General features: G+C 49.4%; 1 protein-coding gene across 8 annotated transcripts in view; it reads right to left on the bottom strand.

The window, feature by feature from the left end:
• Positions 1 to 25,763, bottom strand: part of Pdss1 (decaprenyl diphosphate synthase subunit 1) — a 192,550-nt gene that overhangs the window by 12,509 nt on the left and 154,278 nt on the right. For 5 of the 8 annotated variants that reach the window (XM_021240506.2, XM_087207151.1, XM_087207150.1 and 2 more), the window contains 7 exons: positions 23,297 to 23,427; positions 17,300 to 17,441; positions 13,930 to 14,041; positions 13,716 to 13,825; positions 5,624 to 5,704; positions 5,391 to 5,504; positions 154 to 234 (listed from right to left, as the gene is read on the bottom strand). In XM_021240506.2, the coding sequence (XP_021096165.2) occupies positions 154 to 234; positions 5,391 to 5,504; positions 5,624 to 5,704; positions 13,716 to 13,825; positions 13,930 to 14,041; positions 17,300 to 17,441; positions 23,297 to 23,427 (771 nt within the window). Of the gene's footprint in view, positions 1 to 153; positions 235 to 5,390; positions 5,505 to 5,623; positions 5,705 to 13,711; positions 13,826 to 13,929; positions 14,042 to 17,299; positions 17,442 to 23,296; positions 23,428 to 25,181; positions 25,351 to 25,763 lie in introns of those variants that run through there. The other 3 variants (XM_087207153.1, XR_015449612.1, XM_021240507.2) reach the window with 3 other exon arrangements.

Below are 25,763 nucleotides of genomic sequence, written 5' to 3'. Positions count from 1 at the left end.
TAAAAATGAGAAAAGGGAATTTTTCCTTCTGTTTTGTCAGATAAAAAGACCACATTTAGTCTGTGTCTGAAATTTAATTTTTAGCTAATATGCATTTGGTTAACAAGTTGTCACACTGTACCTGATGCTTTTTTCTTTTAAAAATAATCCTACCTGTAATACGTATTGTCGAGCTCTGTCCACGTCTCCCGGCAAACTGAACCGTCTCATTATCATAGCGTTCATTTCTGGGAACTAACCATAAAGAAAGGAAATTTATTTATTGTTCTTGGAAGAATTAAGTGTTCTCATACTAGTTTGTAAGAACAGGAAATAACAATTTAAAAACCCAAAAGATGGCTTAAGGTCTAGATGACTGGGGAGAGTGGTAAACTGTAGCAGTAAAGCTGAGCCAGAAGACACGTCCAGTGTCGGGGCCCAGGGATTGCAACAGTACGCTGACAGAAGTGGCCGTGCGGCTTCGCCCATTCTGGTGCTCTGCTCTCTCCTTAGCCCAGAACTGAGAGGCACGAGGATCAAAGTACTTCTCCAAAATCTCACTTGGCTTTGCCACTTGTGGGACTTCACATTGCATGAGTTCACCCCCATGTTGGGATTCAGTAGGGTAGGGCCCAATCACAGAGCTCTAACAGATTCCCAGGTGCCTCTGGTTCATTCCCTTTTGAGAACCACTGGCTGAGGGCAGGGTAGCAATTAAGACATTCCACGGGGAGTGCCAAGCTGAGGAGCACTGGAAGCTACTGAGATGACCGAGCAGTGTTTGAGCGAGGACAGCTCTGGAGCAGGGTTGCTTGATGTTGCAGTCGTCCATGGAGGCTAAAATACAGCTGTGTGGATCCCACTCCCAAAGATTCTGATTATGCTGGGTTAGGATTTAGCTTGGGCATCAGGACTTTTAAACTTCCAGGTATTCTTTTTTTGGGTACTGGGGATTGAACTCGGGTCCTTCTGCTTGTGAGGCAGGTGTCGGAACCACTGAGCTAAATCCCCAGCCCCAACTTCCAGGTATTCTTAATATGCAGCTAACTGACTCAAAGGAGAAGTTACTGTAGTGCTGAAAAAGACCAGAATTAAGCTGATGGTAATGAAAGAAAAAAAAGAGGTTCAAGAAAAAAGAAAATAAGAAAAAAAGGGAAAAAAATTTAAAAAAAAAAGGTACAAGACATTAAAGATGAAATTTGTATTCTACAGAACTTATTTAGGAGAATTGCCACCACTGACAGGAAACTAGGACAGCAAATCACTTCCTAGATCCGAGCCCTAGTCCTGATTCTGCCATCAGCTGCCACAGGTGAGTGAGTTCTGTATCTCAGCCTCCTCATTTTTCTCATGATCTGAAATCCTTGTTTTCTAACAGTCTGTAGTTCTGTGGAATAAGAGGTGGGGTGTGTTTGGTCTTGGACACATTAGTGCTTACAGCATTTGCCAGTTTTCCTTGGAAGTGAGCCTAAAGGATGAAATAAGTTGTTGCCCTGTCACCATCGCCGTGGTATTAGTAATTCTGGAAGAAGAAAAAACAGGGCACTCAAGAAAAACTTCACCAAATGGTGGCAGAGGAGGAAGAATGTTCCTTTCAGGGAAAGGTATGTTACAGCACATACTCCTCTCCTGTCCTCTCAAACACACATAATGTGGTCCTGCCACCTGACCTTTCTATCCTTTAAATATGCCACACTTTCCTGTAATGAGGCCACTGTCCTAGTGCTTCTCTCTGCCCTGTGGTGTCCTTCATCCAATCTTTGTATGATTTAATTGTTACCTACATGTAGTTAACATCCAGAGACTGCGAACGTTCTTACATGATGATGGTGATGATGATTATTATTATTATTACTGTACCAGGGATTGAACTCAGGACCTTGCACTTGCCAGGCAGGTGTGGTGCCACTGAGCTAGAGCCCCGGCCCCATTCTTACAGAATTTAAACAGCCAGCAACTGGTTAGTTCCTTAAATGAAAATAAGCACTTTACGAATCATATAAGCTTTAACAGAAACAAATCAAGAAAGCCCCAGTCAAAACAGTTTTTTATGGTAAAACGCCACATCAGGTAGCCCAACTGTTCTAGTATTTTTTTAACACCACATTCCAAAACTATCTTTACAGCTCACATGACCCTGTCCTGGGCATCTAGTAAAATTACCGTTTGGAGTGTGGTAAAATGTGTTGATTTTTACTATAAAATGCATCAAGAAAGCAAAATTTGAAATAAAACTTGCACTGAGTGTGACTGCATTTTGAAACAAGTATGTGCAGTTTTAACATGCAAATGTCAACCTTCCCGCAGGCATGCCCCATCCCCTTAACTGCGCCTGAGGAGAAGAAATAAGACATGGGAAGGACAGTCGCAGGTTTAGTGAGAAAGAACATTTTTGTTAGCTCAGGCTCTGTTTTTAAGAGGAGGAAAACAGCCTGTGAATGAATCAGATTCTCCATCTGTGAAGTCCATCCATAAACAAAGCTACAAAGGTGCTCAGTAAACGGGAGTGGATTTGCCCAAACAGAAGTGGGTGAGCAGGGCAGCAGTCTGCCACAGTAGCATGTGCTTGTGCACCTGGTGCAGGGGCTGGTGGTGGCCGTTAGGAATACGGCTCCAGGCTGCCATTCACCAAGTGAGAAGCAGAAGAAAAAGTTTCTAAAAAGATCTTGGAAACCGAGGTAACGTGAGATTTTGTTTTTACAGGTATAACACACACACACACACACACACACACACACGGACACACGGACACTGCCCTCTCTCCAGAAATCCTGAAACTCTTAGCTTTATTTTTGCACTGTTGGCTAGGAAATGCCTTCAGGAAGATGTCAAAAACTCTGGGGACAACTTCCCATGCCAAGTAAAAAAGGCAGCTTCCCGAGATGGCCTGTCCTGCTCCAGTGAGACTCAGTGAAGGTCAAATGAGCAAGTTTAAAGACCATCTGATCTGCAGACAAAACTCACCTACCCGTGAGAAAGGGTCGGAAACACCTTCAAAGAACTGCTGTGGTACAGGAGTGCTACGGCGAGCCGCGGGAGTCAGTGCCCGGGCTGGCGGGTTACCTGCTCTGTGGGCCGGTCAGGCAGGTAGGAGCTCACCAGCTACTGACCATTACAACATCGGCACAGTATCATGAAATGGGTGCCGGCCTTGGAAGGCTTGCCAATAGTCAGCTGCTTTCTGAGCCATTTACCACGTTTAATTTGGCCAGACTTGAGCCTCAGCTTCTTACTTGTAGAACAGACATCATAATAGCTACCACAAAGAGGAACTGTAAAGTAGATACAACGTATGAAAGAATCCTTTATAAACTAAAACCACATTTTTATTAAGACATACTACAGGAACTTGCTTTACCTAAAAAATTACTTTTACTTCCAATAAATCTTGGCAAATTTCTTGCTAAGAACCACTCTTTTGACAGTGTAATCCCGAGTAGAGCCTAAACTTGCTGTTTAATTTGAAAACAATTTATAAGTACACATTTGTGTAACTATAAATACATGTTGACTAAGTTTTGGCCCCTGTGCCACAAGACAAAGATGTCTATTTATGAAATGAGTCCTGTCCAGAGTCACTTCCTGCTTAGCCTCAGCAAGGGCTGTGTTCCCTTTTCTGCAGCTGCACTAGGCCTTTTTATCTCTTTCTTCCCACTGCTTTATGGGCAGGTGAAGAGGTGCCGTCTGGGGAGGGCGAGTAAGCAGATGCCGTGGGACCCTGGGGTTTCCCAGGGAAGCGCACACGGAGCTGCGGTTTCAGTGTCCTCCTTGCGTCCTGTCCCCTTCAGTCAGCATTTTCCCATCTGTGGTAGGTGACTGACAGACTGATACGTAGGAGGGGCGTTCACCTCCCACGCCCGTGCTCCATGACATCTGAAGGCAGAATGAGCCGTTCCTCCTTTGTGCAGAGAGCGAACTAATTTCTTCTGAAATATGTTCACAAGAGGCCACACCATTGTCAACCAATCATCATAACAAATATTTGTAACTGTTGAGATTGCTGGAAGTATAGCAACCAAAAATGTTTAGCAGACTGTAGGCTATTTGAGAAGAAGGCTGTTCCCCAGTTATCCCAGGGCAGTGGTTTCAGGCCGATCCACACGAGGGTCTCCTGAGCTGGCTTTCTTTGTGGCTATTCTCCACTCGCGCTTACTAACCGCTCTCAGGCCGCTGAGGTTTGTGGCTGTGCCACGGGCGGCAGCACTCCTTTACATTTAAATGGCCTCCAGCTACTTTTCTTGTGGGGGTTTACGGCGTAACAGAAAATGTTCTCCACTCATACCTTAATATATTAAGAGGGGTCTTAGAAATTGTGCTAGAATTTGGCAGACATTCACAGCACACCTTTCGCTTCTCACCTCAGCCTCAAAGTTGCAAGAGGGCAGAGCCTGGTACTGAGGACAGATGTGGCCACGCACAGCCCTTCTCCCTTGGCCCAGCCTCCCGGGGTGGCTCAGCGCTGCCAGGCAGGGGGAGAAGAGCTCTCCTTGGGCCACCAGACACTAAACAAAGGCAAGGCCACTGGCGTCTCTGAATGGGAACACCGAGTTGTGCAGAAGACGTGACTTACTCTTTGTGAGTTCTAAGAAAGGACTGGCAAAATCTGAGGGGTCCAAAGCTATTTTTAATTTCAGGGTACAGCGATGACCGTCTTAATACTTTGCCAAATAACTAACTAAATGCCAGTAAGGTGAAAGTCTTTAAAAACCACCCACGTGCTGGCTAAGGTCCCACGTATTTCAGCTGGTACTCGGTACAGCCAAAAGCAGCATGGCCAGGCCTGTGCGGCCGTGCCCATGTCTGCCCCGTAGGGCACCGCAGCGTCCTCGATGCTCCCTAGGCCTTGGCCCGTGTGGAGGAGAAGACAAAGGCGGCTTTACTTCCTTCCTTCCTTGCCAGTCCCTCATTCTGGCTCTAGTGCATTCCACTGAGTTCTTGACATTGAGAGGCCTCTCTCAGAGCAGCACACAGTCCCATTAAACTTTGTTTCTTAGGCTCCGAGGCCCTTGATGCTTCCTGTGCCTTTTTAAGGGGCTCTGAGGCATCCACAAGTTCCAGTCCTACAGTCACGAGGTGGGAACCACTCACCTTGCCAATGCCCAGAACAGGAGAGCTAACCAGAATGCTCCCTTAAATGCACAGGGCACTTTACAGCTTAGAGGATGACAAGTGTCATCTCAGCTACTCCTCCGGACAACCGAGGAGGAGGGGAGACGGTGATCTTCTCTCTTTTACAGATTAGGCTTCCAGAGGTGAAGGCTGGCCCAACATCTCAGTCATGAAACCAGGATCAAATCTAGACCTCTGGGCTCTTGTCTGAATGCCTCCCTGTTCCCATCAGCCATGCCATCAGAGACCGCGGTTCTGCAGGGCCGCTAAGCAGTGTGTCCAAGGGGATTTTGTAAACTTACCTGCCGACAAGCGAACAAGACAGGGCCAGTGGCTAACCCGAGCTTCAGGTCAGCGGACGTAGGTTTGCCCATCTCTTCGGAACACGAGGTGAAGTCCAGTACATCATCCACGAGCTAGCACAAGGGAAAGGCTGTGAGAAGCAGCCACACCCACGCCCACAGCCCCGCTCCCCTCTGCTGCTTTGAGGGGAGCGCTGGATGCTCAGCCCTTCTGGGAAGCAAGGCACACCTACCTGGAATGCTATCCCCACATTCCTTCCATACTGATAGGCAATCTCGTGCACTGCTGGGTCAGGGCACCCTAGGACAGAGACCTGAAACACACAGGATTCAGAGATGAGCTGCTGGCAGCCAGAATCGTGGCCAACAACCCGGGATCCAAGAAGCAGCCATACAGTTCCTTGAGTAAGGCAGTGAGTCCATGTTACACACAACCAGAGATGCTGCTATCAAAAGGGCCAGGGATTTAGCTCAGTGGTGCCTCTGCCTGACTCGAAGGCGCATGGACCCGAGTTCGATCCCCAGTACCAAAAAAAAAAAAGGCTAAACAGATCTATTCTTTACTTCCTGTGTTTGGCAGTGCTAGGGATTGAACCTGGGCCGCCGGCGTGCTAGGCAAGTGCCCTATCACACAGCAAATCCCCAGCTTGTTTTCTTCTATTCTAAGAAAATAATTCCACCACCTGCCCCCACTTCTGTCAAAAGAGGATAAGCAGTGTTTCCCACTGCTTAAGAAAAACCACGCTGTGACGAGGCTGGTTCTGCTGGTAATATGCCGCGTACACTGTTGTGACATGAAAAAGAAACATGATGGTATGCGAAATGCCGGCTTCCAGGACGCCCCACACCAGCCTCAATGCTGCTGCTTTAACAGCCCCCACGGCTATATCCTTCCTGCTGCCATCTACTTCCCCATCTGTAGTTCATTCTTTTGATAACTTGTTGACTCCACTTATCTTTGAAGGCAATTATTTCTTGCTGTATCTGTAACAGCCTCAAGCCTCTCATGTTTGGACGTGGTGTTTCATTTTAAGAAGCCTTCCTCGGATCTTCCTCAGTCCTAGTGTTTCTATACTTCTCTTAGAAGAAATAATTTAACTGTATAAAAACTTATCTTTTTCCCCTGTTGGTGGGGGGAGAAATAGGACTTCAAGTCTTTAAAGCTAGAAAAAAATCTAGCCAGCCCGGCCCCTTGAGTGTATTTCCTGCTGCTCTGCTAAGCAAGCTAAGCAGGCCCAGCCACATTTGCAGAAAACAAAGACGGGGTCAAAAGCAAATGGGGGCCGGGGGAGACAGTCTGTTGTGCTGGAGAGGAGAGGGGGTGTCTACACGGACGCGCCGTGAAAGCCAGACGGAGCCTTCCCGGCGCTGCTTCTGCGTACGTTGATGCACAGCCCTGTCCCCTCGTTCCCTCTCTCTGCCCCGTCTGGACCCATCTCAGCTGGGCACCAGCGTGGCACTGCGGGGGTGGGCCCTGCAGCGAGCCTGCCACGGTCGGATTTATGCCCCTTACACCACCAGGCCACCTTGGCAGCAGCCAATCTTTGGTGCTTCAGTTTCTTCATCTGTGAGACGCGAGAATTAAAAGCACTTACCTCAGAGGCTGAGGAGAATAAATGTGAGGCTACACCTACGCGCCCCGCGGCTCTGCCTGGCTGCTGTTCTTACAAAGGGTCCCTCCCATCTTCCTCGAGCACGCACTGGGCCAGAGCCAGGCACGCGAGATCGGAGGCCCTCAGCTCCGAGACCCCGTTCTGACCCCGTTCTGACGGCCACAGCGCCTTAAAGCAGGGCTGCGGGAAAGGGCGGGGCTGCTCGGTGAGCGCAGGTGTTAAGGCCGCCGGTCTGCAGCAGCAGGACCCTGCGTGCTCCAGGGAGGAACAGGCAGCCAGGACAGCCATCAAGCTGGCTCAGAGGAGAGCAGGGCAGGAAGGGCTTGGGCAGCCCGGGAATGCTGAGCTCAGGAAAGGAAGATGCTGCTTTTCCCAGACGAAATAACGGGCCACAAGCAATTTCCTGTGGCGAGATCAACGCTGTTTTCTCAACACAAAGCCACCCAGAAATACAAACTTTCTTTCTGAAAAATGAAAGCGTTTCTAAAGTCTATAGTTAATGAATTTATGGAGCATATACGATTAGCACTTTGCATTAGTTTAGTTAAAGCTCACCATATCCCATCGCACTGACGAGGGAACTGCGGCTGACAGCTTGGTATCGATCCCGACATCTCACAGGAAGTCAGCCACAGGGCCAGGAGCTGCTGCCAGGCTGATCGCTGCAGTGCAGCCCCTAACCCAAGCCCCAGCAGAGGCCGAGGCCAGGGATGTGCGAGTCCACACAGCGTGAGGCCCAGCACGCAGCTTCTACACACACACACGCACGCACACGCACACGCACACGCACGCACGCAGGTGCGCGTGCAAGCACGGCGAGGAATTACCGAGCTGCTCGATCGATCTCAGCTCCTGCAGCCTCAGGACCGCCGCCGGGCCCCGGCCCTGACCAGGCCCTGACCCGGCGGAGCCGTCTGGGTCTGTGGCACGCTAACCGGGAAATCACCACGGCCAGGAAGATTACAGCCCATAGGGCACAACACAGGACACCCAGAAGGCGCGCACACGAGTCCCGCAGCTTGCACTTGGCATCAGAGATGCTGCACGTCTTGCTGGAAGTGAGTGGAGTCCGAGAAGGACTGGAGTCCAACTAAGTGGTCTGAAGAGAGGCCGCAGGCTTCTTCCTGGGGAGCCCAGCACAGGAGCCTGTCCTGGGCCGCCCGAGAGAGCAGGGCGCGTTCCGTCTGCACTGCAGGGCAAAGTACTTGATAACAGCGAGGCTCTCAGCCCTCAAGGGCGGCGTCTGCACCACCACAGATAAGAACTATACCCTGACGGTTAACTGTATGTATTTTGGTCTTACTAAGACTAGTGCAGAGGGCCGGGGATGTAGCTCAGTGGTTTCACCGCCTGCTGAGCAAGTGCAAGGACCTGAGTTCGATCCCCGGTACCAAAAAAAAAAGTAATAATAAAATAAAAATAGTGCAGAGAACTAAATGCTACCATTAACAACAGAAAATAGTATCAACTAGAAGAGTATTGTCCAAAATCAACTGAAAATACTGGGAGAAAACACTCGACATAATACCATGGATAAAAAGCTAATAATATTCTTAATATATGAACCGTTCTTAAAAGCTGAGGAAAAGACCAAATACCCCCCAGAAAAATAGGCTAAAGACACGAACAAACAATTCACAACAGTGGAAGATATAAAATGTCCCTTTACTTTCTGAAAGGATGTCCAACTCCACTCAGAAAGGAGATGTGTTAATGAAAGCTTCACTAGATGCCATTTCTCATATCACGATGGCAAAAAACTAGTCTAATGCCATGTGCAGCTAGAAGACTCCGGAAGAGGTCAGACACCCTCATAAACCTCGGATGGAACCACATACAGGTTCAACCCTTACGTGGAGAAATGTGGTAGTGTCTAGCAAAGCCACATACACCACTGCCCCTAAATTTACCTTGAGGTTTACTTCTCACACTCATGCAACATTAAATCATTGTGGTGGTGTTTGTAATCGTAAAATATTGAAAACCAAAAGGCCCATGCACAGGAAAGTGGTCAAGTAAACCACTGCTAGGTCCACACACTGGACATGACACAACTATTTTTTTTTTTTTTTTTTTGGTACCGGGGATCAAACTTGGGTCCTTGCGCTTGCGCAGCACGCGGCAGAACCACTGAGCTAAATCCCCGGCCCGACACAACTATTTTTAAAATAAAGATTCCACAATCAACACGAAATTGTTTCAGAATACATTAAGTGAAGAAAGCAAGGTGCAAAAAGCAAAACACAAAGTAGTCCAGCACAGGATCTGCGAGGAGGAGGAGGAGGAGGAGGGGAGGAGACGCCCCGTGGGTGTTCTGTGCTGCAAGAAATGCAGGAAGGAGGGCCCAGGAAGGGGTGAGGGCGGGCGAGCGAGCGGTCACCTCTGCCCCGGGGCTGGGGTGAGAATGAAAGGGGAGGCGCGCTCAGCTAAGTTCAGACTTCTGCAGCAGTGTTAATGCCTCACACAACAGTAACACAATTCTCAGCCAAAGGAACAAAATCGGTAACGATGGGAGGGAACCCTAACGTGGAATGAAAATGAACCAAATTTTATTTCAAACAACATAACCACAGTGAAAAGGAGAGGTAACGTCTAAATGGGCTTTGGTTATACTATCCTCAAGACAGAGTACACAAAATACTGAACTCTAGCCATGGGTTTTGTTTTTCACAGATACAAGTTGTCGGGGTTCTTTTTTTTGGTACCGGGGATCAAACTCAGGACCTTGCACTTGCCAGGCAGGTGGTGCCACTGAGCTAAATCCCCAGTCCAAGCTGTCAGTTTTGAGATCCCTATCAATATTCTACGATCAAGCAAATACAAGTCCCGTGGAGAATGAGAACCGAGTCTCTCACGGTCAGGAAGGAAGCTGCTAAGTCATGAATCCTGGGGCTCAGATGGGGACATTACTCGGCAGCTCTTCCACTGAGAGGCCTGGAAACCGGGACACCATGGGCCCAAATTCTGGTTTCTAGGGACCATTCTCCAACGCCAAAAGGAACTTGGGCTCCTTGGGGAAACAGCAGATCCCCAGGCTGGAAAAAACAAAATGAGCCTGGAATATCTCCCAGAAATCAAAGCAGTGAAAGCATGACCGGGACGTGTTAGAAGCAGGGCCTTCCCCTACTGGCCCAATATGAGCATGAAAATAAACAACTGTAAAGAATTATAATCCACAGAATAAAACAAAAACCCAAGGGTCTATACAGATAAGAGCTTCCTTACAAGGATATCTATCAACTCTACTGCTGAAGAGGAATGACAGGGCTGGGGATGTGGCTCAGTGGCACTGCGCCTGTCGCCTGTCTCGCAAGCACAAGGTCCTGAGTTCAATTCCCGGTACAAAAAAAAAAGGAACAGAAAAGCCACTATTTCACAACCATTGTAGCAATAATGCCTCAGGAAAGAACCACAAATGAGAATGTGATGAGAAACTATTTACATAACATGCAAATACTTCCTTGAAAATAGGCCAACTTTACGGTGGAGACATGTGGCAGACACCACCCTAACCAAGTGATCAGAGGCACATCAGTGAGATGGGACGGGAGAAGACCTCCTCCTCCCTACATGACAGCAGCACACAGCACACAGCTCTGCTTCTGCTGTGTTCCTACCGAAGTCTCACAGCTGAGCCCAATCCTGAGAAATACCAGACAAACCCAACTTAAGAGGCTCCACAACCTAATTATCCCACACTCTTCAAACGTCACGGGCTAAGAGACAGAAGGCTGAGGACCTCTTCCAGGCTCCTCTTCCCCTGGGGATTAAAGGCCTTTGCAAAGAGCTACACCACCATCACCACCATCACCATCACCATCACCATCATCATCGTCATCATCGCTTTGTCCCCCTTTTTAGAGGCCCTGTACACGCTGCTCAATTGCTTAGGCTGGGCTCCAACTTGCAATTCTCCTGCTTCAGCCTCCCAGAGTACTGGGGCTACAGGCGTGTGCCACCACATCTGGTTATTCCAGACTTAAAGAGACTAAGATCTCATGACAACCAAAGGCAACCTGAGCCCTTGCATTGGCTCCTGGACCCCCACCACCAATTTTTCCCCTTCTGTTGTGACAGTATTTGGAAAATGGCAAAATCCAAGTAAGGCCTACAGACAGCAAGATTATAGCAACACAAACAGCATCCTAATAGGACCCACACACAAAATTCTATGGTGGCCCGCTGGAACTTTGAGACTAAAATCACAGGAAGAGAGCCTGCTGATTCCAGGCCTCACCATCTTTTCCATGTGGTGCTGGGACTGGAACACAGGGCCTCGTCCACGCTGGGCAAGCTCTCTTCCCTCAACTGTACTCCCACCCCTCAGCCATCTTTTGATAGTAAGATTAATTCTACGTAATATCAATCAGCCACAAAATAATCTCCCTGGACAGCCCCTCTCAGGGAAAGGTGGCATCCTCAAGATGAAGTGTAAGGCGAGCAGTGCCCCTCTAGTTCTCAAAGCATTTGGGGATCACATTAGTTCTTCTGTAACAATCCTGATCTCTACAGTCTTACCCCGCTTTGTGGCAGGTCTGAGTTACTTTCCATGCTCTCCTTTAGAGCTCACATGCCTCTGCATTTTAAATACCAAGAGTACATTAAAAATACCAATTTTGAATACATAACACCTCTGGAATATTTCCACCCATGGGCGGTCAAATATAGAAACTTTTATTTGGAGAGCTCACACTGATTTTCCTTCCTTATTCTAAAAGCCTTGGGTAGCGGGGCATTCTGGGCTGACGCCAGCATGCCTCATAGCAGACAGCGTTCAGCGGTTCATTTCATGAGGGCCGAGCCATATCAATGCACGTACAGAATCCCTTGCTCGCTTGCTAACCTCTGAAGAATGAGGTGCCCTTACAGAAGAATGCACACACATTATCCACAGTACTGAGGCAGAGAACGGTGAGCAAGGCTGAGCGGCCTCTTTGGGGTGCCATCGCTGAGTGACTGAGCTACTGTTCTGCTCCCATGTCGGGGGCCGGCTGTCTGCTGTGTTTCCACCAGCCCCACCACCTGCTCCTACTTCTAATCAGCCTCAAACCTGTGAAATCATCAGTGACTTCACCCCACACACCAGTGTGTCCTAGGAGGGTACATCCGGACGACTATCTTGGCTCTCAAGGACAGGACAATCTGTGAAGGATAATGCACCTGCCTTGCAGTACCCATTTTAAGTAGGTCATTCTTTTATTATTTAGCATTTAGTGTCTATTATCATTTCATCGGTCTCTCTTTTCTTAAAAAAGCACACTTGTAATTTCTTGCAAATAAAACATAAATAGGTCTTTTACTAAAAAGGAGAAAATGGCTGAGATGTGGCCCGCATGTTCCATATGTTCCATATAATCCACATTCCTTAGGGTTTCAATTAAGTCTTCCTTGGAAGAAAAGGTTGTCCTCATCCTTTTCTGGCTCACAATCACAGTTTTCTTGACACTCGACAGTATCAGCAAGGGACTTTTCTCTGCAGTTGAGTGTAATTATGCTAAGAGGGTCTCAAGGCAGCCATTTACCTGGGGGGTCTTCCCCAGGAGGCCTTCTTTCCTGTTGCTTTAATTACATGGGGCTGTTACCTGTCTCTGTCTGCTAGGCAGACAAAATTCAGACAAAAATTCTATGGAGACTGTTTTCTCTCATAGGCTTAACGAAGGTGCTAACTGATGTAAAAATGCATGCATGTGGAGAATGAAGGGAAAGCCAGGGGAAACAGCTGACAGTTTACACCCCATTTATATTCCAGAGGAAAAAAGGCTCATTTATACTTCATATAATAATACTGGGAAGATCTAATAAAAAATATACAGGCCACTAGTAAAATCTACTCGGTATTTTCTCTTGGGTGAAAATATATTTAAGAACACAGTACTTCCTAACTTTTTAAAGTCAGATGTCAGAAATAATGTAACGACAACTGTGAGAAAAACTGACATAAACTGTTCAGAGTGCTACAGTTTGGACATTAGATTGAGGAATACAAGGTGCGATAAAAATATACGGTGAATGAAAGTCACATCGCCATTGATTCCCTTTGCAATCCTTCCCCTTCCTTCAAAGACACGGACTCCATCGCTCGTGCCCCTTTCTGAAGCAGTTCTGGAGTCCTCTTTCTTGTCTTCAGTTGCACTGTTGTGGCTGCCCTGAGGTCCTGAATCGATTCCAAATGTTTACCTTTCACGGTCCTTTTGACTTTCGGGTGAACAAAGTGGATGAGGACACACCGTGATGTGTGTATGAGCCTGTCTTTCTGTCTTTTCTGACACCCAGCAGCAGCGCTCACAGTATTCATCAGAGCTCATAAAGACACTCAGGAAACTGCTTCAGAAAGTGGTGAGAACAATGGGCTGTGCGTTGGAAGGGAGAGGAAGGGTTCTGAGGAGGACTAATGGCAATGTGTCTTTTATTATAACAAATTTCTTTTAAAAATTCAAACATTCACTGTATGTTCTGGGTACATCTTGTACTTTGATTCCCAATTGTGGAAGACAAAAAGCTAATGTCTGAATACCAAAGGAGGACAGCAAAAAATGGAAACCAATAGCCTAAGCAGAAATTCTCTGCTTTTGGGAGTGTAACTGTTTCCTCATTTGCCTTTTGGAATTCTGTATACTATTCCAAGGTTCTCCAAACAAATGTTTTCTAGGAGAATTAGCTCCCAAGAAAGCGCAGAGACTTTTTAACTTGCAAAGAGACAGAACGTACATACTGCTTTACAACTGTGCGCTATCAGGCTTGCAGTCTTCCTGAAGGTCTTCTCAAGGTAGTGGGCAAATCGCCCACTCTCATCTTCTTTTGATCCTAGCTGAAGAAATTCACCTAGAAAGGAAAGGGATCACTTAAGACACGGTTTTGTTGCCTGCGTAAATACAAGGACTAAATTCTTTTAAAAAGGAAAGAAAGAAAGGTCAGAATCAACCTACCACGCACCAAATCTTCAATTACTTGGGTTAAAATAGATATAACAGTAGTGTTTCCAATCCGTGCCAGAGCTATAGATGCTGCAGAAAGAATTAAATCTCCAGCGAGAACAGCCTAAAAAAAAAAACAACCAAAAAAACTCAGATAAAAAGATCAGCACAATGGAGCCAAGGATGAAGCTGGCTTGTCAGAAGATTAAGTACAGGGCCGGGGATGTAGCTCGGTGGCTCTGCCGCCTGCCACGCAAGCGCAAGGTGCCGAGTTCCATCCCCGGTACCAAAGAAAGAAAATACAGAAGGGGAAAGAGGTGTCATCTTGGATGTAAGCTCTTCCCTGTGTTAGTTACTCTTCTCTCCTTGCTGAGACAAAATTCCCAACACCCAGCTAAAGGGGAAAAGGGTTTATTTAGTTCACAGTTCGTAGAGGTTTCAGTCTATAATCAGCTGGCTGCACGGCAGGGCGGCAGCGGGGCACGAGCTCAGACAAGACAGCCGAGGGCAGAAAAAGCAAGGGACCTTCAAAGGTCTTTCTGCTCCTTGTATCTTATTCAGACTCCTGGGATAGGGCGGTGCCGAACCAACCACTGTGGCGGTGTATAACCACACGCGCGAATCGAACACCACACACCCCAGATCCAGCCCCTTCTGAAAAGGACTGCACGAGGCCTGGGGACATCTGGCCACGGGCCTAGCATGCCCTCCTCTTCCTCAGCGGGTTACCTAATCGGGTACAGGTTTGGGCTGCTCTCTGACCTGGACTGCTTCTAGAGATGACCTCTCTCCGCGGTCCGGCCAAAGAAATGAACAGCGAGCGGGCGGGCAGCTTACCCCGCAGCCCCTCCGCACCACCAGCACGGGCTGGCTTCTGCCCAGCCACACTGGACTCTTGGCCTGTTCAAGCCGCGTCTGACTCTGCACTTCCCGTCCCTTCTGCTCGGACACCCCGTAGGCTGCGGTCTCAGCGCATTGGTAGGAAGCTCACACGTGAGGCACGCTGGTTTCATTCTCAGCACAAGCACAACAAGAACAACAAGAACAAGTCCTCTCCGCACCGCACAGAGCACTGGGCAGCATCAGTGCTGACATCAGCTCCAGGAAGCCCCGAGCCGAGCCGAGCTGGGCCAAGCGCTGCGCATTCCCGACCGACCGGGTGAGCACAACCCCGCAGGCACTTCGCGTCCCAGGGAGGCGGCTCACCACTGCGGGACCGTCCTGCTGGTGCTCCTTCTCTGAAGACAAGAAAGGCGCTCCAGGTGCAGCGCTCTGCCTCGGGTCTCAGCCTTTCTCCCGCGGCGCTGGGGACCCAAACAAGGGCTCCCCTCCTGCCACCCGAGTACTCTGCCACTGAGCTACAGGCCTGGCAGGGCAACATACTGTCCTCACTGATCACCTGGGGATCGATACTTTGCCAGACAGCTTCAGACTGTGAATGTCCAGAATGTATTTGCAAAATTGTAAATTATAGTTGAACTGCTGTAATCAAATACCGTATCTATGCGTCCATATTAATTTGCATATTTTAAAAAGGCACGTTAATTTCTACTAGTCATAGACGGTACAGTTCGTAGAAGTTCCAATTAACGTATCATTTTGGGTAGTTACTGTCAGTTCCCCGCAGTTCCTAAAATGGTGACGTCCACGCTGTATCAGTTAATCGTTTCCTATAAAACGTGTTGCGTAGGTTGGCTCCACCCAAGAGTTCCCGCGACCCCAGGCCCTTTACACCGCGACACACGTGCGCACTTCACCGCCCGCTTCCGCCGGCAAGAGGCCGGTCAAGCCGGAGCCGGAGACCTGGCCACTCTCAGCCCAGAAGCTGCCCTGAGAAGGCGGGAAGAGGAGGGGCCAGGCAGCCGCTGGGGGCGCAGAGGGCGCAGGGGGCGCAGAGGGCAGCGGTCACCGGGTCCTTCTCCGCCCATTCCCGCCGGACACAGGCCAGGTGGGCGCCTGCCGCCGTGAGTCCTCTGCAGAATGGAGCCCACCACCTGTCGCCAGTACTGATCCGTGGGATTTGTCAAGTGGACGCAAAACTTTTCATTTCAACTGTGAAATAAGGTGTACGAGACTGGAGGATGCCATCCTGCAATTCACTGACGACAGAGCACAAACAGAGGTGAGGTGGAGGCAGGCAGGGGAGGCAGACGCCGGGGCTGGGTCTAGGCCCAGGCCGTGAGCCCAGAGGATTCTGGCTGTCCCGCCCTGGGTGCGAGCGCTGCCCCTCCAAGGGCAGGCAGCCTGAACAGGATGCAAGGGACAAAGGCTCCGCTTGCCGCCACCCGGGCCTGCCCTGCAATGCCCCTCTGCCTCGCCCTGCTCACTGTATGGACCGAACCTCTCCTCCTTCAGCTCTGGGTGTCGGGCCTTGGACACAATAACTGTAACATGGGGGAGCAGGAGGTGGGGGTTCACCTGGCCAACGGCAAACGAGGGCTGTGGGGCTGCGGGCCCTCCCAGGGCCTGTGCCCTCGGTTTCTTTTGTTCCCCGTCTGTGGCACTTTGTTCCCACTCTTTACCCCACAGCTTAGACTTCCTCAAACTAAAACCTCTATCTGGCACGCTTCCTTCCAGGAACCCTGAAATAACATGGAAATATACTTCATAGTTCTATTTAAAAAGGTAACACTTTCAATGTAAGACAGCATTTCTCTATTATTTCTTCTTTTCCCTTTTTTTTAAGCACTGTCTTGACACTCTTCCAGAAGGCAATCAGTCAGTAAACGTTTAACGAATTAAATTCAATCTGGGTAATGTAGGCCCAAAAGTAAAATATACAATTACTCATAAGATACTCCTTTTGGACACTAATGAAAAGCCCTTTTCTTATAACCAAAACAAAAAATTCTACATGAAATGGTAAATAACCAGAAAAACTGTTTATTGTTTTTTTCTATTGTGATTTATCTTGTCTATCAGATGCTATATGACAAAATGAATATATTTTTAAATTTGGAAAACCATACTTGAGCAAGTATATTTTATTTTAAGGAGACAAATCTGGAAAGCAAATAGAATACAGTAAGTCCCTGAATTATGAACATTCAAGTTGCGAACTCTCACAGATACGAACAGACCTGGAATCACGAGCATTCGTAGATCCAAACAAACTGCGCAAACAGCTCACGCCTGCCAGACACACGGCGCTCACTGGGCCGTGCGACTGACTGCACTGTGTGGACGTTTGGATTTTTAATCTTCACACTGTATATCTGTGCCAGAGGCTGTAAGACTCACTTTTCAGACTACAAAGGAATCTACCTTATAAGTGTTCTCCCTAAACGGAACTCCTTCTTAAACCAGAGCCTTACTGTATGAAAAGCGTGTGATTTGGTGAGATTTTTAGAACCCCCCCAAAGAAGAACAACAACAAGCGTACCTTCTTCTCACCCCAGATCTTATTAACTGTGCGTTTTCCTCTTCGGGAGGTGGCGTCGTCGATGATGTCGTCATGAACCAGGCTAGCAGTGTGGATCATTTCTGTAATTAAGGCTATAGTGCGCTGGCCGGCTTGCACGTCTCTAGTTAACAGAAAGCAATGCTTTTAACAGAAGCCACCTACAACCTTCTCAGCAATCATCTCGTGAAAACATTGGATGCAGGTTAAAGAATTTTATTTCTCTAAGAGAAACTGCATCAAAACCTTAGCTTCCAAAAATAAAAAATAAAATAAATTAAAAAAAAGAAGAAAAGGTATCTAGCTAAATTCTGGAACAAAAAAACCCAAAACCTTAGCTTCCCTACAGAGCCATTTCTATCGCTTGGAGAACATTCTAAAAGTGCACAGGAGGGGCCGGTGATTTAGCTCAGTGGTTTCGCTGCCTGCCTCGTAAGCGCAAGGACCCGAGTTCGATCTCCGGTACCAAGAAAAAAAAAAAAAAGAAAAAGTGCACAGGAAACCCTGCCAAAAGTCCATGGACTCCTCAGTAAGCAGCAGAATTTGCACAGTCAACAATACAAGGACAAACATTCAGACATCTAGACACTGGGCTGTAAAACATCTTTGCGTCTTACCGTACTGGCCTTGGCCAGGAATGCAAGTTCATAATTAAGTTTCAGGGTTGCATGGAGAAAACACAGGAAAAATATTTTTAAAACTGTCTTAAAGAACTCTCACTATATTGAAAGCTTTTGATACTGTCTCAAATGTTTAGTATGACACTAACAAGACAATGGTTAAACTTTCTTCCAACTCATATTTAACCTCTGTATAGCAATCTACATTTTTATTTCCCAAGTTCAACACAAATTACAGGACAAGCACTCTCGATGTAATACCCAGTTGTGAATTTTACCGTTCAAAGGACATGGTCCTAGTTCCTTTTGCTTTTTTAAAGAGATGGGAATCTCAGTGTTGCCCAAGCTAGCCACGGACTCCTGGGCTCAAGTACTCTTCCCACCTGGTCCCTGTGTGTGGCTGGGCTGCAGGCAGGTGTACGCTGTCTCATCCGGCTCCCAGGTTCTTTCTAATCATAGTCCTTATCACCATCACCATCAGAGAACCTTCAGTAAAATCAAACTAGAAAAAAAGCCAACTAAATTTCCTGAACCTAAGACACATGCCTGACTTAGATACTAACCAAATGTTTCCCTTATTCCAATTGCTTACTTTTCAAATATCATCAGGTTATATCTTAAAAAAAAGATACATTGAAATAACCTTTTCTTTAAAAATCTAATCCCAACATGTGCACAAAGGTACTGCTCAGTCTAACTCCTCAGACCTAGCGGAAACTGATGGAAAATGATGTAGAACTACATGGAGGATGAAGGAACTTCCGATTTCACTTTATAGAGAATTTTCAAGGGTGATGTCTGGCTGGCTCTACCTCAGGCCTCAGAACTAAACCTCAGAGCCTTTGAAATGTTTTCGGCCTGGAAATCAGTTATAAAGCACTGCTTTTCATATATTTGCATTTCACAAACCACAATATAACAGACCCTAACACTTTTAGATTATTCCTCTGAGGAAGAAGTAACGCAAGAGCAATGGCAGAAGGCTAAATCCGAGGGGCCAGGACGGAGCGCTTGGCATGGGCGAGGCCCTGGGCTCAATGCCCAGCTGCAAAGAGACCCCACAGTGACAAAGCACTTTAGCAAATCAGAAACGAGGTCTCAATGGCTCCTAGGAGTTCACTGGGTCCTGCATGAAGGTGAGGCCTCCAGGCCTTGGGTGAAGGAAGCTCCCATATTTTTCAGGTTAATTTACTAGTCCCTATAGTCTTTGGACTGAATGCACAAATTTTGCATTTAAAATATAAAGGCTGCTTTTTTAGAATATTTTCCAACTGAATTTAAATCTAACTGAATATACGCTGTTACTGACTGGCAGCAGAACCTATCCGAAAGCGAGAGTCCACACGCGGCCTAACTCACACGGGCAAGCCTGTCGGGCAGCCCTGGAGCGGTCCTGCGCTGAGCCGGCAGGCAGGTGTGCAGGCGGGAGGCTGCAGTGAAGCCGCAGCTAGAGGGCGATTCCGTTGCTTTGTAATGTGACAGGATTTGAAATTTCAGACTCTGTGATCTAAGGTGTCATTCTGCACGGCTAAGGACTGACTGATGAAATCGGGATTCCTGCCTAGGCAGCTCCCTGGCTCTGTGGCACGACATCTACCTCGACCAGTCGGATTTTACAGGCTTTCACGTGTCAGCTTGTCCTGGATAGCACTGCCGCTGCTTCTCTTTAATGCAGCATCGTGAGGCACAGAAGAGCAAAATTCACAGATTACAAGAAACACTCACACTGTCTCAGGATGAAATCTCTAAACTGCCAGGCTGAGTCATGCCCTAGAGAGGCTGCGCACCATGCCTACTGCCCGCTGTGAAGAAGCAGCTGCCGCACTTCCCCAGCTCCCCGGACAGGTGACAATCAAGGCAGCGAGAAAAAGAGCTCCGTAGTCTTTGAGCTGGCCATGGCTGGGTGTGGTGGCACACATCTGCAATCCCAGCACTCTGGGAGGCTGAGGCAGGAAGATCACCAAGTTAAAGCCCAGGCCAGGCAACCTACAACTCAGACAGACCCTGTCTCAAGCAAACAAACAGGCGGGGGATGAAGCTCAGTACAAAGGCCCTGGGTTCAATCCCCAGGCCTGTAAAGAAATAAAAATTTTAAAACTGGACTAAAAAATAAAACATCTTTGACATAAGGCCCGTAGTATGGGAGAGGAGCGAAGCGCAGGTGCTGAGGAGCAGATCCCACCCGTGTGCTGGCGAGTTCCAGCTCCGGCCAGGCACAGGGGCCTGAGATGCAGGCTGGGAGCATGCTTTGTACACCTTCTTCCAGCTCCATCGCCCGGGACACGGCTGCTCTGCTCCCTACCCTGCCCTGTGCCCACTGGAAACCACTCCTCACCGTTCTGCGCACCTGGCCCGGAGCCAGGCTGGGCGGGCTAAAGACCCAGATGTTGCCACAGGGACCATGCGCCACGTGTCCCCAAATTCAGAAGCTGCCCTATAGTTGCTTTAGCAGTAAGAAAATAAACACTAGCATAGCCGGATGTGGTGGCGCACACCTGTAGTCCTAGCACTTGGGAGGCTGAGGCAGGAGGATCCCTGAAAGTTCGAGGCCAGCCTGGGCTACATAGAGACACCCCGTCTCAATCAAACAAACAAAAACTAAAGTAGAAGGCCTACATCGTATCTGACGCAGCTCCACAGGCACCATTCACCAGGGGTCAAATCTGAAACCTGTTCAGGAGCAGATGCTTCTGGATGACAGTTCTTTCCCTTGATATTAAAACTGCTAATGCATCTAAGCCTGGGGATAGCACCTCTGCAGGGACACAGCCCGCAGGCTCCTTGAAGCCTGGAGCTGAAGGTGGCTCCCAGCACAGCTGTGGGGCAAGTCCTGAGGAGGGCGTGGGGATGTCTGGGGACCCGAAAGTCCATCTCCTGGACATGCAGCCCAGGCAGTCTGCGGTGTGCACCCCAGCAGCACAGAGACATACAGACTGAGTCTTATGCTTGTCAGGGCCACATCACCCTCTGAGCGTAGACCGTAAGGCATACGCTGCCTAGAAGGACACAAGTACACAGAAGTGGTGCGTACGGGTCCAAGGACTTCACAGACTCCCACACCCCCATGGACCTCAGGGCAGAACTTCCAGTCCAGTCACTCAGCAGAGAATATCCAAGGTTCAGCTGAAAAGCTTAATGCAGGAAAAAGAGAAAAATCAGTAAAAAGTAGTTCTCTGCTCTTGCCGTTAAGATAGGTATTCTATTGTGTTTTCTAAAATCACTTCCTTGTTAAGCCACGAGTGTTTAATACACACCTCGGAAGCCGGAAGGCAATGTCTGACAAAGCTCTAGGAGCCGACTCTGACTCTGATTATGAGGATAAAGAGGAAGAAGCACGCATGTGAAACACAAGAGCAAGTCTGGGCCACTGCGGGAAGACAGTCAGGGACTCAGGCCCAGAGCAGCGTGTCTTTAGGTGCTGTCTTCTCACGGGCTCTGCGCCCCTGCAGATAATCATCACCCATGGCACTGCTCCTCAGGGCTCACTGCCCCGCCTGCTGTAAGTGACAGAGGTGGCAGCTAGTTGGCTCATTCGGGGCCTGATCTGAACTCGGAGCTGGAGGGGAGGAGACACAGGCGGGGCTCCCGCCCACACAGACGTGGCCCTCACTAGCACTTCCTAACCCTGTGACCTCCTGGACCCCTGTGGGAGAATGCAGCTGCAGCTTGTGAGACTCCTGGGAAAGGTGTCCGTGAACTGTCTATACCCTGATGGCTTTTCTGTGTTACACTCGCCTGTTTTCTGCAGCCAACAGTTTATACAGCTCCAATATGGCAAATGGAAAGTTACTTCTAACTGTGGGATAATGGCCAGGAGGACTTTAAGCTGTGAAGAATCGCATTCCTCTTCAAAATTCTGAGGGTAATGAACGGTGCTATGTACTTGTCTAAGAAATGAAAAATGTAGACACACTTTAATGTGTTACGGCCTGTGTCCGTGTGGTCGCTGAACATCCTACAATGCATGGGACAGTTGCCCTGCTGTCCATGGCCGAGACCGGGCTCATGGCTCAACATGTCACAGAGCTGCGGCTGGGGAAGTGCACTAGGCCACCGATGGTGGGTTTCAGGCTTGTTCACAAGGCCATTTGTTTCCGGGATCTGCCTTCCAGGCAAAGTGAGAAACAGTCTGGACGGTGGCTAAAAGGTGACTGGCGGAGATCTCAGGGCCTGCCTGAAATGTGCTGAGCACTGAGAGGCCTGCTGCAGAGAAGCAACCCGGAGCAGGGCAACGGATGTGCGGGACAGCGGCCCAGCTGCAGGGCGCAGGGCGGGGGTGCCCTCTGCTAAGCAGCAGCCGAGATGGGACGCGCCCCTAGAGCCACAGTCACACTCAGGGCTGGCCAATCTCAAGCACGCCTTCAAATTCTGTGGAGAAAAGAAACACACGAACACTCCCCAGTGGGTGAGCAGCCCAGGGCAGCGAACGCACAATTGCGCAATGTGGAAGTATCTGGGCAGGGTGGAAGAGTTTAAAAATAACGGTAAGGAAACAAAGCACAATACAAAATTATGTACAGACATCGCCTGAACGGTCAAACACAAGCATGGGGCGGAAGGGCCGGGGATGTAGCTCAGCAGAGTGGCACCTGCCTGCCAAGCGCGAGGCCCTCGAGTTCGATTCCCGGTACCAAAACAAAAGGATGGGGCGGGAGCGTGAAGAGGGCTGCATGAGCGACGCGGAGAACCTTCCTCCTTTCAAGACTTCACCTCACGTCACGGCTCCAGCTGTTCTCATGTTTTAACTTTCACAAACATTCAAAGCATACAATCTGCAGTCGCCATGTCTTCTCCAAGACACATTCTGAAGGGCACAGGAAGCATGCAGCCCAGGGTGCGGGTGCGCTGCCGGAGGGACGGGTTCATGCAGAACATCAACCTCTGGCTGCTGCCCACGCTTACAATTACATTACCACAAGTACACTCACACACCCTGCAATGACTTCCTAAGGAGAAAAATTGATTTGGCTTTAAGGTTTGTTTGCTAAAATGTTTCTTTATAGCTGAAGTCATTCATCAAAGGACATTTAGAAAGCCCTCAGCCTAAAATTCACAGTGAGAATTTGCTCATCACAGAGTGAATTCTCAGATGTACCGAAAAGTGACAGGGCAGGGCACACACACCTGTTATCCTGACTACTTGTGAGGCGGAGGCAGGAAGACTGAAAGCTAAAGGGCAGGCTGGACAACCTGGTGAGGGCTTGTCTCAAAATAAAATTTAAGAAGGGCTGGAAATACAGCTCTGCCTGGCACAGGAAAGGCCTGGGTTTGGTCCTTAGTGCCACAGGGTGGAAAGGGGCGTGTGTGCGCGCACGCCTGTGTGTGTGTGTGTGTGTGTGTGTGTGTGTGTGTGACTCACCGGGAGTTGTTATGATGAATGTTACATGCTCGGGCCATTAGCACCACAATAACTGGTCGAAAGGCTTTTCCCTTTCCATCGAAGTGGTACTCAGACATTTCCTTAAGTTCCGTTGTAGATATGAGCAGTTCCTGAAGCAAAGTACAATGAGACATCATTAAGTGCATAAAGTCAACAGGATCTGTTTCACCAAGCTTTGGTTTGATTTCAACGTGTCCATTTCAATTAAGCAATCAAATGCCAAGCTGGATCAGGCTCCAGTATCCAGCATCGTCTGGCCACAAACCTGGCTGCCCTGGAGGCTGCACGGACAGTGCCTGGCTCCCTCATCCCCAGTGTCCCTGGTGCTGGAGCACAGACAGCATCAGATGCTGGTGAGTCTGACACAGCAAGAGCTGGGAGGAAGCCCTGGGTGGCCCAGGGACTCTGCGCTAGGGACAGCAGACAAAGACAAGAACACAGGCGGGGGCAGCTCCGGAGATGGAAGCAGGAGGAGAAAGACAAGATGTGCGAAAGTCGGAAGCAGGCCGGGGTGTCCGGGGCAAGCAGGCAAAGCTCCACCTCTGGGGCAGGAAGACGGGTTGGACAGTGGAGCGGAAGCAGGGTCTACACTTGGCTGGGCCTTTCTTTGGCAATGAACACTTCAGAGGTGCAGAGGGAAGCATAAAGCTTGGGTTGTTTAACTGTAAGGAGTTCGCCCCCACTGAGTCCGGGAGACAAACATCGTACAGCTTCACTCAATGTATACCACAGTGTTGCCCTGTGTTACCCACACAGTCACAAGGATACACTGAAAGTTCAGAGAAGGAACAGACCAGAGCGGTTAGAAACCCGAATACTGCGTGGAGATGAGCTTTGAGCAGGGTTAGAAGGAGCAGTGGGGCTCTGCTTTGTGAAGAGAAGAGAGGTCCTTCCACGGGTGCCTGTTTGTCCTGCCTGCCACTCAAGGTCACGCTGACCCTGATTCCCAGCAACAGCGGGGGCGCCAAGAATGGACCCTCGGAGAGGTTCAGGGCGACAGGACATGCGGAACCCATCGAGAATGCACTGAACGGCTGACTCAGTGCCCAGCTCGGACATAAAGCTGAGCCAGGCAACCTCTGCTACAAGAGCCCAGGCTTGGGCGGCTGAGTGAGCCGGTGACTTCCCTTCACACAGCGCCCGATGCGGGTCCTCTCACCGTGCGCGTGCGCGCAGGCGCGGGACCCTGCAGCACAGGCAATGGCCAACCCGGTGCCGTGGGACTGAAGGCGACAGAGCAGGGGACCCGGGGGGGCAGGACGGCCTGAGCACCCTTTCCGCACGGCACCTCTAACCATCAAGGGCACCGGGAAATCAATTCTGGGGGTGAAAAGGAGTTTCCAGGTCCGACAGGTCCAGCGCGGGACCCTGTAGGGAGTGGTGCACAAGCAGTTAGCTACACAGCGCAGAGGGACCATTCACCCCGCAGCAGAGATCTGCTATTTGGGAGCCTCGGATATGGAAACAGATGGACAGAGGATACAGAGGAGGGGCTGACAGACTCCCGGCGAGGCAAAGGTCAAGGGAGTGGGCGGGCTAAACTGAGGAAAAGTCTAGGCATCCAATAAGTAAGAAAGTCTGGAGGCCAAGGAGACAGGTCTGTTTCGTTTTTTGTGGGTAGGGGAGGAATGTCAACAGCGTTCATTGTTCAAAAAGGTCAAAGAAGATGAGACCAGGAAATGCCCATGGGGTTGAACAACTGGAAGTGAATAGTACACAGGGCAGAGGCAGTTTCAGAGGGGGCTGGAAAGGAAGCCACACACCAAGGCTAGAGATCCGGTCTGTGCTGGAAGGGACGGGGGGGGGGGGGCGCAGCTGGTTCGGACCTTAAAAATGAAGATGACCCGGCTGTGGTGGCACACACCTGTATCCCAGCTACTCCGAGAGCAGAGGCAGGCAGATCTCAAGCTCGAGGTCAGCCTGGGCAAGGTAGCAAGACCTGTCTCAGAAATAAAAAAGGGCTGGGGGTATATACAGCTCAGAGATAAGGAGCAGAGTTCAATCCCCAAAACCAGAAAAAGGAAGGAAGGAAGGGCGAGCTGCAGCCCCTCAAATGGGTAGCAGACACTGACAAGAGGGTCTGCAGATGAATGAGGAGCAGGTGACTCCTGCAGCAGGACTCCCTCAGGGAGGACGGGGACACAAGCATGCAGAGAGGGTGCGACAGAGCAGGGGCTGGGTAGCTCTTCCTCCGTGGCCTCTGCTTGGTCGTGAGACAGGAAGTGGTGGGCAGGGGACCACCTGGGTGGTGGAGCACTCGCCTAGTGAGTGTGCAGCTTCGTCTTCCATCCCGGGCACCGCAAAAGGAGTCTGGAAGCTTGTGAGCAGGGGCCTGGGGAGAAGGTGGAAACCTCACATGGGGGGGTAAGGAAGCACGAGAGTATTTCTGGCCAGATGGTGTTTCTATTTGTTAGTGATGTTTCCGTCGTGTGCCAGTAGCCTCAGG

Source organism: Heterocephalus glaber, unplaced genomic scaffold (assembly GCF_053883595.1).
Source record: "Heterocephalus glaber isolate CG9 unplaced genomic scaffold, H.glaber_assembly_v1.0 deba00000768, whole genome shotgun sequence".
Lineage (NCBI taxonomy): Eukaryota > Metazoa > Chordata > Mammalia > Rodentia > Bathyergidae > Heterocephalus > Heterocephalus glaber.
This window is presented reverse-complemented; position numbering and strand designations above follow the sequence as displayed.